Raw genomic sequence first — 15,666 nt, 5'->3', positions numbered from 1 at the left:
CCCTCCCCCGCGTCCTGCGGTAGACACAACCACTAGACCCCTGCTCCGGGCCCCTCACTCCGGCGCCTCCGCCTCCAGGGCCATAGAGCGGCAGCGGGGCGGGGTAGGCGATCCGGTCCCGAAGGCCCGGGACAAGGGCGCGGCGGGCGGAAGACTGAGCCTGTCCCGGGGGGAGGGCAGGGAGTCGCCCCGTACGAAGGGCCGGAGGTGGGGACGAGACGAGGCGGCCAGACCCTGTTGGTCCCGGCGCCGCGCCACCGCCTCGTCGAAGGACTGGCTGCCCGCCTTGCGCCAGGCGGCGGAGCGGGCCACGGGGCTGAGCGGCGGGTGGTCGGCGGCGGGCCGGGGCCGGGCCTTCAGTGCTGGGGGCAGGATGGCGTAATGGGGCTTGGGGGGCACGACGGGCAGGGCCCGGGCCTGGAGGCAGGGCACCACCCTGCTCTCCAAGCGCATTGGGGCGGCGGTGGGCTGCCGGCCGACCCGGGCATCGGCTCCCTCCGGGACTCCAGTGGCCGCCGCCTCAACGCTCGGGTCCCCCGTCCGCCCACCATCCGGCTCGGCGGCCTCATCCCGCGGCGCAGCGCTCCCTACAAGTGGCTCCTCGAACCCGGCCGTGGCCCCCTCGCAGCCCCGGGAACCAGGCCCGGCCGCCGGCTCGTTGGGATCATCCTGTCCGTCGGTGCCCCCCGCGGTAGGGCTGTCCTCGTCGCCGGACTCCGCGCCGGGCTCTGGGACGCTGCAAGCCGGCTCTTCCTCCTCGGAGATGTCTTCCTCCACCCTGGGAGGGGTCGAGCAACGGGGCTGATCCTGGTCCGGCCCCCAATCCTCCTCACACGGGGGCTCCACCGAGAACTCATGGAGGTGGAGCTGGGGGGGGGGGGGTGTTAACATGGGAAACGACAGTAGGTAAAACAGAGAAACACATACAGTCCCAGTCCACATCTCCCCGTCCCCATCTAACCGGTCCCATCTAACCGGTCCCCACCCGAACCTATCTTCTTTCCTCCCGACCTCCCCTCTGACGTTCCAGAGAAAACAATACAAGTCTACCCAACCTTTCCCTGCAACTGAAGCCCTCTCATCTGGGCAGCATTCTGGTAAACCTCTACACCCTCTCTAAAGACTCCACATCATTCCAATAATGGGACAACTATCTCCAAATGCAGCCTAACCAACGTCCCATACAGCCACATCAAGATTCCTTGACATATTCAATGCCACCAACAATGAAGCCAACCATTCTTAACCCCCTTATCTACTTGTGCTGCCCCTTTCAGTAAGCTATGAACTTGGACTCCAAGTTCCCTCGACACATCAATGTTGTTACCAGTCTTGCCATTAACGCAGTATACATCCTCCTAACATTCAAGCTTCCAAAGTGCAGTATCACACTTGCTCGCGTTTAACTCCATCTACTACTTATCTGGCTATTTTTGCTGCTGATCTAAACCCCGCCGCATCTTCTGGCAGCGTTCCTCACTATCTTCAATTTCTCCAAATTTGAATAAGCGAATTCTGAATCCAGACGACTATGTCATCGTGATTCCCATACATCTTAATCTTCTGGATCAGCCTACCAAGATGGACCCTATCAAAAGCCTTACTAAAAGCCATGTACCCAATATCCGCTGCTCTACCTTCATCTGCAGTTCCTTTTACTTGTACCGCCCTCCCTTTATCAATTTCCTTATCGCCTCTTCAAAAAACAGTCAGGGTGGGGGGAGTCGCAATTGGGGGCAATGGTGGGTGGGGAGAGTCGGGGGGGGGCAGTCGAGGGGGGGCAGTCGAGGGGGCAGTCGAGGGGGGCAGTCGAGGGGGGCGGCCAGTCGAGGGGGGTCAGGTCGAGGGGGGGAGCAGTCGAGGGGGGGGGGCAGGCGAGAGGGTGGGTATCTAGGGAGGGTCGGCAGTCGAGGGGGGCGTCGAGGGGTGGGAGTCGGGGGGGGCAAGTCGAGGGGAAGTCGAGGGGGGGGGCAGTCTAACGGGGGGGCAGTCGAGGGGGGCAGTCGAGAGGGGCAGTCGAGGGGGGCAGTCGAGGGGGGGGCAGTCGGGATTGGGGGGAGCAGAGTCGGAGTAACAGGGGTGACATCGTGGGGGAGAGGCAGTCAGGGTGGGGGGGCATTCGAGGGGGGGGCAGTACGAGAGGTGGGCAGTCAGTGGGGGGCAGTCGAGGGGGGGTCAGTCTAAGGGGGGGGGGGGGGGGGGGGGGGGGGGGGTCAGTCGAGGGGTGAGGCATTCGAGGGGGGGGGCATGTCGAGGGGGGCTGGCAGTTCGAGGGGGGGGGGGGGGGGGGGCAGTCGAGGGGGGGGGCAGTCGAGGGGGGCATTCGAGGGGGGGCAGTCGAGGGGGGGGGCAGTCGAGGGGGGGCAGTCGAGGGGGGGGCAGTCGAGGGGGGCAGTCGAGGGGGGGGGGCAGTCGAGGGGGGCAGTCGAGGGGGGCATTCGAGGGGGGAGAGCAGTCGAGGGGGGGGCAGTCGAGGGGGGGCAGTCGGGAGTAGGGGGTGGGGCAGTCGGGATTGGGTGGAGCAGTCAGGAGTACGGGAGTGGCAGTCGAGGGGGGCAGTCGAGGGGGGGGGGCAGTCGGGAGTAGGGTGGGGGCAATCGGGAGTGGGGGGTGGGGCAGTCAGGAGTAGGGGTGGGGCAGACGGAGACCCCCACCACGATCCACCACAGCGTAGACTCCTCACCTGCGTGTATGTGGGCAGTTCTCCCTCGTCCATCTCCCGCTCCATCAGCTCGGACTCGATGCTCATGTCCACGCCCCCCATCCCGCCGGCGCTGGCGGCCGGGTCATACTCGGAGGGGTCCATCTCCTCAGGTGTGCGGAGGGGTTGCCCGAGTTCCCCAGGGTAATCGAGGTCACAGTCGCCCATCTCCTGGTTGTCCAGGAACGAGAAGGTGTCCTGCAGTTCTAGAGAGATCTCGGGCAGAGGTAGAGCCAAAGCTGTGGGGAGAGGCAGCATCAGTGACTCTCTCCCTCCTCACACTCCCTCTGCATCCCACTCGCCCTCGTCCCTGACCCTCCACCATCCCTCACATTCTTCCTCATCCCTTCCCCCCTCACTCCATCAGCATTCCAGTTTCCCTCGTGTCTGCCCCTCTCCCTCGTGTCTGCCCCTCTCCCTCCCTCGCAAACTTCCTCGCTCTCATCTCCTCTCCCCCCATCTTACATTCTCATTCTTACTCTCACTCTCTGTCTACATTGCTCTCTCCCCCCGTCTCCTTAATTTTCTCAATATTCCTTTCTCGCTCTTACACACTACATCGCCCTCTCGCCCCCCCTCTCCCATTTCACTCACTATCTGACCCTCCCGTTCCATCTCTTTCTCTCCCTAATCTGTCATTATCTGTATCCCAACTATCTGTATCCTAACTCCCAATTTCTTCTCCCTCCCTCTCTGTATCCTCTCTCCCTCCACGATCTACCTCTCCCTGTCACCCCCCCGATCTAGTTCCCTTTATTTGTTTGTTCGTCTATCTCTCCATCCTTCTCCTCTCTCCTGTCCACTCAACCCATCACACTCTCCTCTCTCTCTCCTTCCCTCTGTAACAGTTTCCCTCCCTTGTTCTCCTCTCGTTCACTTATGTTGCCATTAACACTCTTTATCCCCCTTTTCTCTTCCGCTCTCCTCCCTCGCTCCAGTCCCTCTCCCTTCCTCACTCCCTCCGTTCTCTCCCTCCATGCCCCCCTCCCCTCTTGCCTCCCCCCCCCCCTTGTTCTCCACTCCCTCCAATCCCCCTCCCCTCAACTCCCCCCTCATCTCCTTCCCATCAACCCTCCCTTGCGGTCCCACTCTATTTCACTTCCTCTCTCCCCATTCCTCCACTCCCCCTCACCCCCCCCCCCCCCCCCCCCCCCCCACTCCCCTCCGAACTCACCCTCTCCGCCTTGCTCCATCTCCTCCTCTTCCCCCTCCTCCTCCTCCTCCTCATCCTCCGCCGTGTTCTCCGTTTCCTCGGCTCGATGCGCGCTCTGCTCTGTAGGCGGCTGCGGCCCCTGGGTGGGGCATGTGGCTGACGTTTGCCCCCCGAGTGGTCTGTGCAGGAGGGGGGTGACGTGCGAGGGCAGGGAGACGGAGAAGGGGCCGGAGATGTGGAGAGCCACCCTGCGGCCGGCCCTCTCCCGCGCCTCCTTGGCCGAGCGGGGGGAGTCGGGACTCCCGCGGAGGACGGGACGTCCCACCTGCTCCGGCGGCAGCAGGAAGGCCGGGTCCAGCGAACCACTGGATAAACTGTCCCGGCGGCTGAGGGTGCCTCGGCCTGCACCATGGGAGGGAGATCCTAGAACAGGGAAGCCGGGTGGGGGGGGGGGGGGGGGGGGGGGGGAGTGGGGGGAGGGAGGGGGAGAGGTGTAGTGATTTGGGGGGACCGGGAGGAAATTTGGAGGGGGGAGGTAGGCAGATTTGGGGGAAGGGAGAAGGGGCAGCGAGGGTATGAGAGAGTGGAAATGGAGGGGAAGAAAGAGGGACAGAGAAAAAGCGAGGGGGGAAATGAGGGGAGAGAAGGAGAGAGGAGAGATGGGAGGGAGACGGGAGAGGGAGGGAGAGAGGGGGGAGAGTGTGGTAGGAGGGTGAGGGGAGAGAGAGGAGTAGGGAAGATGCGAGGGGGACAGGGAGGGAGAGAGAGGGAGAGAGAGAGGGATCACGGAGGGAAAGAGAAGGGAGAGGAGGGTGTGTGGGAGGAAGGGGAGGGGTGGAGGAGAGGGGTGCAGATTGTGAGGATGGAAAGAGGGAGGAAGGGTGAGGGAGTGGATTTAGAGGGATTAAGGTATTATGAGGCCATAAATCAAGGAGGGACAGGAGAGGTGGTGGAGAGAAGAGGAGAGAGATTAGATCGTGATGTGCAATGATTCTGCCCATCCCAGTCATCGGATATTGGACCCTTGAGCAACCGAGATTCCCGGTCCAGAAACATCTCTGCTAAACCACAAGCAGCACTCTCTCATAATGCCCCAGCAGCCCAGCGCAAAATTGTGACAGAGGCGGGCAATAACACTGGGGGTGGGGATCGCCAGACCCGCCCTGTCAGACTTACCGTCGTTGGTGTAGGGTGCTGAGCTCAACGAGTCCATGCTCTTTGCAGGCCTCAGGGTGAGGGAGGACGTCTTTGGATCTGAAAGGGGATGGGTGGAGGCAGGAAAGGGGTTCACCAGAAGCAGAGAGAGTGGGTCAGTCCCTATGCGTCCCATTCATTCCCACCAGACATACTCCCACTGACCACATTCCAACAAATGCAACCCCTACCCATCGACCCCTTGTCACAATCCCCACAGACATAATACCTTCCCATTGACTCCTACTGTCCATGCCTAGCCCCTGGCCATTCTCTCTCATCACCCACATTCCCAACAGTCTCAAACCCTTCCAATTGACTCCCACTGCCCGTGCCCAGATCATGCCCAACCTCGCCCACTGCCCACATCCCAAACAGATGCAACCCATTCCCGTTGCCCACATTCCCCACACACACAACCCCTTCCCCATTCCCTCCCACTGCCAACATTCCACATGGAAAACGTGGTCCTCAGGTTCCATATAACCATATAACCATATAACAATTACAGCACGGAAACAGGCCATCTCGGCCCTACAAGTCCGTGCCGAACACTTTTTTCCCTTAGTCCCACCTGCCTGCACTCATACCATAACCCTCCATTCCCTTCTCATCCATATGCCTATCCAATTTATTTTAAAATGATACCAACGAACCTGCCGCCACCACTTCCACTGGAAGCTCATTCCACACCGCTACCACTCTCTGAGTAAAGAAGTTCCCCCTCATGTTACCCCTAAACTTCTGTCCCTTAATTCTGAAGTCATGTCCTCTTGTTTGAATCTTCCCTATTCTCAAAGGGAAAAGCTTGATCACATCAACTCTGTCTATCCCTCTCATCATTTTAAAGACCTCTATCAAGTCCCCCCTTAACCTTCTGCGCTCCAGAGAATAAAGACCTAACTTATTCAACCTATCTCTGTAACTTAGTTGTTGAAACCCAGGCAACATTCTAGTAAATCTCCTCTGTACTCTCTCTATTTGTTGACATCCTTCCTATAATTGGGCGACCAAAATTGTACACCATACTCCAGATTTGGTCTCACCAATGCCTTGTACAATTTTAACATTACATCCCAGCTTCTATACTCAATGCTCTGATTTATAAAGGCTAGCATACCAAAAGCTTTCTTTACCACCCTATCTATATGAGATTCCACCTTCAAGGAACTATGCACGGTTATTCCCAGATCCCTCTGTTCAACTGTATTCTTCAATTCCCTACCATTTACCATGTACGTCCTATTTTGATTTGTCCTGCCAAGGTGTAGCACCTCACATTTATCAGCATTAAACTCCATCTGCCATCTTTCAGCCCATTTTTCCAAATGGCCTAAATCACTCTGTAGACTTAGGAAATCCTCTTCATTATCCACAACACCCCCTATCTTGGTATCATCTGCATAATTACTAATCCAATTTACCACCCCTTCATCCAGATCATTGATGTACATGACAAACAACAAAGGACCCAACACAGATTCCTGAGGCACCCCACTAGTCACCTGCCTCCAACCCGACAAACAGCCATCCACCATTACCCTCTGGCTTCTCCCATTCAGCCACTGCTGAATCCATCTTGCTATTCCTGCATTTATACCCAACAGTTTAACCTTCTTAACCAACCTTCCATGAGGAACCTTGTCAAAGGCCTTACTAAAGTCCATATAGACAACATCCACTGCTTTACCCTCGTCAATTTCCCTAGTAACCTCTTCATAAAATTCAAGAAGATTAGTCAAACATGACCTTCCAGGCACAAATCCATGTTGACTGTTCCTAATCAGACCCTGTTTATCCAGATGCTTATATATATTATCTCTAAGTATCTTTTCCATTAATTTGCCCACCACTGAAGTCAAACTAACAGTTCTATAATTGCTAGGTTTACTCTTAGAACCCTTTTTAAACAATGGAACAACATGCGCAGTACGCCAATCCTCGGGGACTATTCCCGTTTCTAATGACATTTGAAATATTTCTGTCATAGCCCCGGCTATTTCTACACTAACTTCCCTCAATGTCCTAGGGAATATCCTGTCAGGACCTGGAGACTTATCCACTTTTATATTTTTCAAAAGTGTCAGTACTTCTTTTACTTTGATACTCATAGTATCCATAACTACTCTACTCGTTTCCCTTACCTCACATAATTCAATATCCTTCTCCTTGGTGAATACCGAAGAAAGAAATTGTTCAATATCTCCCCCATCTCTTTTGGCTCTGCAGATAGCTGCCCACTCTGTTTCTCCAATGGACCAATTTTATCCCTCGTTATCCTTTTGCTATTAATATAGCTGTAGAAACCCTTTGGATTTACTTTCACTTTACTTGCCAAAGCAACCTCATGTCTTCTTTTAGCTTTTCTAATTTCTTTCTTAAGATTCTTTTTACATTCCTTATACTCCACAAGCACCTCATTTACTTCATGCTGCCTATAATTATTGTAGATCTCCCTCTTTTTCCGAACAAGATGTCCAATTTCCCTTGAAAACCAGGGCTCTTTCCAATTTTTACGGTTTCCTTTCAACTGAACAGGAACATAAAGATTCTGTACTCTTAAAATTTCCCCTTTAAATGTCCACCATTTCTCTTCTACATCTTTCCCATAAAACAAAATGTCCCAGTCCACTCCTTTTAAATCATCTCGCATCTCATCAAAGTTAGCCTTTCTCCAATCAAAAATCTCAACCCTAGGTCCAGTTCTGACCTTCTCCATAATTATATTGAAACTAATGGTATTGTGATCACTGGACCCGAAGTGCTCCCCAACGCATACCTCCGCCACCTGTCCCGTCTCATTTCCTAACAGGAGGTCCAGCACTGCCCCTCCTCTAGTAGGTACCTCTATGTATTGCTGCAAAAAACTATCCTGCACACATTTTACAAACTCCAAACCATCCAGCCCATTTACAGAATGTGTTTCCCAGTCTATGTGTGGAAAGTTGAAATCTCCCTTTAAATCTTTCCCTTCTCACCTTAATCCAATGCCCTGGGAGTTTACAGACTGATCACCTTATCAGTGCCCCATGATTTGATAAACCTCCATAAAGTCACCTCTCAGCCGCCTACGCTGCAGCAAAAACAGTCCCAGTCTATCCCGTCTCCCGTTAGAACCCAAGCAACATCTGGGTTCGATGTCCCAGCAACATCCTGGCGTATTTTCCAAACCCTTCTCCAGTTTATCTACATCTTTCCTGTAGTGTGGTGTCCAGAATGCTCACAATTATTCCAACTATAATCTCACCAATGTCCCCCCCCCCACACACACACACACAGCTGTAACACCCCAACTCTTGTACTCAATCCTCTGACCAATGTAAATAAATGTGCCAAGTGCTTCTTCAACACTTTCAGGGAACTATTGTGCACTAGATTCACAAGAAGGGTCTCGACCCGAAACGTCATCCATTCCTTCTCTCCGGAGATGCTGCCTGTCCCGCTGAGTTACTCCAGCATTTTGTGTCTACTCACAATTCACAACCTTCCCTTTCACCTACATTCCTTCCTCTAGCTTCACAATTCGCAGCTCTTCAATCCTTTCGTCTCACACCTTCAGCCCTTTCATCTTTGGGCTTTATCTAACCATCTGCCTATTAAAATAACCCTCCTCAAATGTGTAAGCATATTACACAGTGTCCATATTACGCTTTGTCCTGTTCTTCCTATCTTGCAGCTTTCTTAACCCCCCGCCCAACCCCCCCCCCCCCCCCCCCCCCCCCCCCCACCCCACCCACCGCCCCCCTCCCCCATCAATGAGACTGAAGAAGTGTCCAGACCCAAAACATCACCTATGCATGTTCTCCTGAAGTGTTGTCTGGCCCGCTGAGCTATTCCAGCACTCTGGGTTTTATTATGTTCATTTATCCACAGTTAGGAAGGGACTGCAGATGTTGGCTTACACCGCAGATAGACACAAAATGCTGAAGTAACTTAGCGGGACAGGCAGCATCTCTGGAGAGAAGGGATGAGTAACGTTTCGGGTCGAGACCCTTCTTCAGACTGAGAGTCAGGGGGAGAGGGAGACTAGAGATATGGGCGGGTAAGTTGTGAAAAGGACAGATCAAAGCAGATGATGGTCAAGGAAATGTGGAATGGTTCATTGTTGGCTGAGGGGAAGGTGACAACAAGACCATCAGTAAAATTAAACAGGAGGACCTTGAAACTTGTCGGAGAACTCGGGTGGGACAGGGACTGAGAGAGAGGGGAAGCAAGTGTTACTTGAAGTTAGAGAAATATTCACACCGCTGGATTGTAAGCTGCCCAAGCAAAATATGAGGTGTTGTTCCTCCAATTTGCATTGGGCCTCCCTCTGACAGTGGAGGAGACCCAGGACAGAAAGGAATGGGGGAGAGAGTTAAAGTGTTCAGCAACCGGGACATCACGTAGGCCAAGGCGGACTGAGCGGAGGTGTTCAGCGAAACGATCGCTCAGCCTGCGCTTGGTCTCGCCGATATATATGTCCATACCTAGAGGAGCGGATACAGTAGATGAGGTTGGAGGAGGTGCAAGTGAACCTCTGCCTCACCCGAAAGGACTGTCGGGGTCCTTGCTCTACAACAACCCCTGAAGGTCCTGTCATTCACTGCCCTGGTTTGACGTCTCGAAATGCAACACCTCGCAACTTATTTTCATTCAATTCAATGAACCATTCCCTCAGTCCACTAGCACAACTGATCAATATCCTGCTGTACATCTTCATAACCATCTTCGCTATTTACGAAACCAACGACTTTAATGTCATCCGCAAATTTACTAATTATGCTTTCTGCACTCTCATCCAAATGGTGAGTATGAGGCACAAACGGCAATGGACAGCACCGATCCCTGAGGCACAACAGTAGTCACAGGTCTCCAGTCTGAAAAACAACCTTCCACCATCACCCTCTGCTCCCTTCCATGAAGCCAATTCTCGATCCAGTTCAGTTAGCTGCCCTTGGATCCCATGTGGTCTAACCTTCCCAATGGAATCTCGTAGGGTTCTCCTTTACCTTACTTGCTAGGCATTGCTCATGAACTCTTTTTGCCCTCATGCTTTTACAAAAAAAAACCCCCTCATAATCCTTTATTCCTGTCATGTCCAATTATACGCCCTGTCCTATTCCCCTCTCTGTCCTGGGCCTCCTCCATGGCCAGAGTGAGCACCACCGGAAATTGGAGGAACAGCACCTCATATTCCGCTTGGGCAGTCTGCACCCTAGTGGCATAAACATTGAATTCTCCCATTTCCGGTAGCCCTTGCTGTCTCCTCCCCTTCTCAGCTCTCCCTCAGCCCTCGGGCTCACCCTCTTCCCTTTTCCTTTCTTCTTCCAGCCCCCGCCCCCCCCCCCCCCCCCCCCCCTCCATCAGTCTGAAGAATGGTTTCGGCCGGAAACGTTGTCTATTTCCTTCGCTCTATAGATGCTGCTGCACCCGCCAAGTTTCTCCAGCACTTTTGTCTACATCCTATTCCCCTGGCTGGCTCTCCTAAACTATTTGCCTCTGCAACACCCCCCCCCCCCCCCCCCCATTCTCCCTCTGTGCACACTTTCATTCTCACCTTTCTCTTCATTCCGACACACTTTTCGTTTAGAATCATTCCCAGATCTCCCGAGGTTAAATATTGATCGCCATTTCTTGACTTTCAAAGAACCTTTCCTCCTGTAATGTAGAGAGGATGGAACATCTTAAAATAAATAAAACACCCAGTCCCTCTGTGTAGGAAGGAACTGCAGGTGCTGGTGTACACCGAAGATAGATACGAAATGCTGGAGTAACTCAATGGGTCAGGCAGCATCTCTGGAGAAAGGGAATCGGTGACGTTTCAAGTCGAGACTTCAGACTCGGAAGAATTGTTTGAAGAAGCCTGAAGTTTGAAGAGGAGTCTCGACCTATCTATTTTCCCCAGAGTGGCTGCCTAACCCGCTGAGTTACTTCAGAATTTTGCGTCCCCCCAATCCCTCTGTTAGAACTGAGCCTGTAATCACTCCCGGAGATCTCTTATTTTGTACATAAACTCCCAAACTCCTTGAATAGGTCCCAGCCTCTAACCCACACCCTTCAAGCTGTTAGTCTAAATATTATCCTCGAGACCCTGGATTGGACCCCAACATATCACCCTCGCAGCAATCTGTCATTCTATACATGATCTCCCCACCTCTTCATTCTCAACTCTTCGTCAGCTCCTGTGCTCTCTCAGTTTTGACCCTCGCATCTCCTCCCGTCTCTGAAACCCCTGCTCCCCCCCCCCCCCCCCCCCCCCCCCCCCCCCCCCCCCTCCCACCTGCCCACCCCGTTACCTGCTCTCCGGCAGCTCGATGATGGAGTGATAGGGCCGCATGGCTGGGGGGCCGTCGCCCAGATGAAGGATGCGTGGGATTTGCGAGGGGTGGGTGCGTCCGGGTGCTTGCTCCCACCCCGGGCTGAGGCAGGGCAGCGACTGGCATCGCTCGGAATCTCCGTCTGAGGAGAGAGGGCACAGTGTTAACAACGCGGCCAATGCAGAACTGGAAACCGAGTGGACCACTCGGCCCTTTGATCCTGCTGTTCCAGTCTAGATGGCTGATCCGTGACGGCTTCAGCCCCTGTTCTGTGCCGGTTCCCCATCACCATTAATTCCTCTGTCTGACAAACATCTACCAAAGCTCCCAGAGCGCCGCAGCCAACAGGAGGTATGCGCCGAGCTGATCCCCCGCGGACGGACGCAAGACCCAGCAGACCGCGGCCTTCAGGAGGAGCCCGTCGAGCCTGCCCGTGCTCGTCCCCCGAAGACCAGAGAACGGGTGGATGGAGCCGGCGGGAAAAGAAGGACGCGATGGGCGAGGAGCGAGGCCGGTAGGAGAGGAGAGAGAACCAAGGTCTGGCCTCAAGGTCGCGGGAGGCGCCCCCCGAGGAACAAAGGGATCCAAACATCCAAGGAAGGTGATGGCTGTAGGCCCACGGCAGCCTGGGGCTCACCTGGATGTGACACTGCTCGTAAAATCTAGAGCGTGGACTGGCCTTTGAAAATGGTGCGAATACATGGTGCCTCTTGCATGCAGGATCAGCGGACTACTTTTGTATAATCTGCTCATCGGGGATGTGCTTAGGTAAGGGAATATTCTACTGGACTGTTTGTAAGCAAATAATTTCACTGTGCCTTTGTACTTTGCACATGTGACTATAAGAGCCCCATTGACCATATTTATTCCCATCCACCATGAATATCTACGGATGCGGCCTCAATCCCCACTGGGACAGCGGATCCCACGCGGTCACCACCCTCTTCGAGAAGACATTGCTACACACCACTGCTTTACATGATCGGCCCCTCGCCTTGTGGTTATGTGTCGCTGTGCAACACTCCAGCACCAGTAAAAACATCCCAACATCTATACTGACCACCCTCTTCAGATCTTATGCCTTTGAATAAGGTCACCCCTTGTTCTTCGAAACTCCAATCCAATCTGTCCAGTCTGTCTTGATGGGACAAACCTCTCATCCCAGGAATTCATCTGGGGAATCTCCTTGGACTGTCCCAATGCTACCATATCCTTTATTAGGTGGGGGTGGGGGGGGGGGGGGGGAGGAGTTGGGAGGGGGGGGCAGGGGGTGGGGGGTGGGGGGGGGGGGGAGTTGGGGGGGGGGGCAGGGGGTGGGGGTGGGGGGGGGGAGGAGTTGGGGGGGGGGGCAGGGGGTGGGGGGGGGGGACGGACAGACTGTGCATAGTATTGCAGGTGTGCCTGCTGCTCTTCCTCCATGGGGAACGCCCAGTGACTGGTGTCCCTCTCTAAAACAAGGTGGTGAAAGAAAGAGTTCTCAAACATTGAGTGTTTCTTTCCCCACAGAAGCTGCATGGCCCACTGAGTGTTTCCGGCTAGTCTCACTCTCTGCCCCTTCCCCACTATGATTTTATCTCAGGTTTGCAGAGGCTGTGGTTTGCTTGATTTCCAGTCACGGCGCGGTTACCAGAGTCGGTGTGCCAGTCGCCAGAGCCGAAGAGATGCTGTACGTGGTTGAGGATGAACTCCACCACGATGGACTGAACGCGAACCTCCATGAAGGCAGCCGTCCCGTTGAATCCCGACGTCTCGATCTCCTTGGATCTGGAAGGGGGGGGGAGTAGAGAGTGAGACCACCCCATGGGCAAAGACCCCCCACCTCAAGACCCACCCATCACCATGCCATATCACCGCACTCACTCCCTGTCCCCACCCATCCCCTCCCCACCGCCACATCCTCGCCCCTCCACCTCTAACCTTCTTGGCCCCATACCACCCATTGACTCCTCCTCAACCGCAGGCCCTCTGCATCCACACCTACCCACCCCTCCCCATCTATACCGCCTCCCCACCACCCACTCCCTACATCCAACCATCTCCTACTCCATTCCCTCTCCAGCCCTGTCGCCACCCCTCCCCCACTCAGTCACCACCCCCACCCATCCGGTCACCCCCCCACCTAGGCACTTCCCCACATCTAGTCACCCCCCACCCACCCAGTTACCACCCCCCCTCACCCACCCAGTCACCCCCCACCCACCCAGTTACCCCCCCTCACCCACCCAGTCACCCCCCCTCACCCAGTTACCCCCCCCCTCACCCACCCAGTCACCCCCCATCCACCCAGTCACCTCCCTCCAACCCAGTCACCCCCCCCCCCATACCCACCCCCAGCCGCTCAGCCACTGGAGGGGCTAGGAGGTGGGGAAGGGCTGGGGTGAGAGTTCGGGACTGACCTCAGCAGGTTGGGGGCCCACACGATGGCCAGGTTACGGGCGTGCATGTTGGTCTGTGGGCTGCAGGAGGCCATTCGCAGGAGGTGCTGCATCAGGTATTCCAGGGTCCTGGAAACACACGGACCATCAGCTGGGGGGGGGGGGGGGAGGAGCAAAGGAACACCGGGCGAGGGGAAGCAATGGAGCACCGCGGGAGGGTAGGGGGTGGGCGACAGTAGTCAGGGGACGTGGGCGAGGGAGCGGGGAGGACACGGGCGAGGGGGGGGGGGGGGGGGAGGGGGAGGTCATCGTCGGGGGGGGCGCGGTCGAGAGGGACTCTGGATCGTTACCTGTAATGGGGTGGGGGAAGCTCCTGCAGCACGTGACGTATTTTCAGCAGCCGTTCAGCTTCCAGCTGGGTGTTCACTGCATCCTGACGACAAAGGAGGTTAGGGTCAGGGGGGGGGAGGGGGTCGTGTGCTCCAAACACGGCTGAACTTACAGAAGAGGTCACAAAGTTGGCAGGTGAGGATAGAGCAGTGGATGTTGTCGACATGGATTTCAGTGAGGCATTTGATAAAATCCCCCATGGTAGGCTGATCCAGTGTCTAAGGTGCACAGGGTGATGGAGTCTTGATAGTCTGGATCAGAACTGGTTGACATCAGGAAATAGAAAAGACATGTAATACACTACAGTGGCCATGGGGAGGTTTCAATGTGCAAGTAGACTGGGAAAATCATGTTGGTACTGGATGTGTGGAACACGCTCTTTCCACTGAGAATGGAGGGTGCCTGGAATACGCTGCCAGGGGTTGTGGCGGAGAAGTGTTTATGTTCTAAATGTAATGGTTTATGTTCTAAAGTCGAGAAAGCTTCATTGTGCCCCGGGAGTGTGTGACGGGACAGTGTAGAGGGAGCTTCACTCTGTGTCAGACCCGTGCTCTGGGACTGTGTGACGGGACTCACTGTGAGGGCGAGAGGGGACAAACCGACACCTGTAGCCAACAGGTCACTGCCCCTGCATCGCTGATGGAGACCAGGGGATTGAAGTTTAGATCCTTATTGGGCCACGAACACCCCATTAATGGAGACCCCCATCCATATGAGCGCGTGTTTGTGTGACCTGCGGGGGTGGGTGTCATGAATGCCGCAGGGCAGGTAGCCTCTGCCAGGTGGGAACGGGGCATCACCTGGCGCCGTCTCTCCCCGCCCCCTGAGACGCTGCAGTCGCGGGCTGGACGGGACCACGTCGAGGGAGTTTGGGACTTACTGCGAATTTGTCGTACAGTCGGTACATGAGCAGCGGGTTGGGTAACTCTCGGAAGTAGGCCTTGCAGAGCGAGCTGACGCAGTGTATGTCCTGCAGGTAAACCTCTTTGGACAGATCCACCGTCTTCTCCGTGTCGAACTCCTGCCTGTGGTCCAACGCAAACGGGCCGTCATGTTAGATGCTGGAAGCAGAACCGGCTCTTCCTGCCCGCTACCCACTCACTGCTCGACCCTGTCCTCAGTTCTTCTCTCCTGCCTTTTCACACCGCCGCCCCCCCCCCCCCCCCCCCGACCTGTCATTTGGTGTAACTCCCTCAATCCCTCACATGAGCATTCACAGTCACGGGAAGTACTCCCTCCGTCTGAAATGACCGCCACCCCATTTCCAGATAACACCCCCCCTCCCCGTCTCGATTCCCCCACCGAGGGAGAGGGGGGGTGGGGGGGGGGGGGGGGGGCTGGGAGACATCCCCTCAGCATCTCCCCTTCCGAGCCCTGGATTTGACAGGGTCGACCTCTGTTCGACCCCTTCATCCAGGGATCGACTCGCTCAGCCTTCCCTGTTGCCCCAAACACGTGGACCCCCCCCCCCACCCCCACCCCCAGCGATAATGAGAACAACAATGTACACCTTGCCCCAGGTGAGGTCTCACCAACATCCTTCCCCTTCTACTA

At 55.4% G+C, this 15,666-nt stretch overlaps 1 protein-coding gene across 1 annotated transcript in view; it reads right to left on the bottom strand.

The window, feature by feature from the left end:
• arhgap30 (Rho GTPase activating protein 30) overlaps positions 1–15,666 on the bottom strand; it is a 28,949-nt gene continuing 13,283 nt past the window's right edge. Inside the window, exons 3-12 of the mRNA XM_033042613.1 lie at positions 14,993–15,137; positions 14,073–14,155; positions 13,744–13,851; positions 12,975–13,111; positions 11,327–11,489; positions 10,588–10,688; positions 5,031–5,108; positions 3,876–4,277; positions 2,684–2,940; positions 1–867 (exon numbers count right to left, since the gene is read on the bottom strand). Coding sequence (XP_032898504.1) covers positions 55–867; positions 2,684–2,940; positions 3,876–4,277; positions 5,031–5,108; positions 10,588–10,688; positions 11,327–11,489; positions 12,975–13,111; positions 13,744–13,851; positions 14,073–14,155; positions 14,993–15,137 — 2,287 coding nt within the window. The 3' untranslated portion in view covers positions 1–54. The remainder of the gene's footprint in view (positions 868–2,683; positions 2,941–3,875; positions 4,278–5,030; positions 5,109–10,587; positions 10,689–11,326; positions 11,490–12,974; positions 13,112–13,743; positions 13,852–14,072; positions 14,156–14,992; positions 15,138–15,666) is intronic.

Source organism: Amblyraja radiata, chromosome 24 (genome assembly GCF_010909765.2).
Source record: "Amblyraja radiata isolate CabotCenter1 chromosome 24, sAmbRad1.1.pri, whole genome shotgun sequence".
In the NCBI taxonomy this organism is placed as follows: Eukaryota; Metazoa; Chordata; class Chondrichthyes; order Rajiformes; family Rajidae; genus Amblyraja; species Amblyraja radiata.
This window is presented reverse-complemented; position numbering and strand designations above follow the sequence as displayed.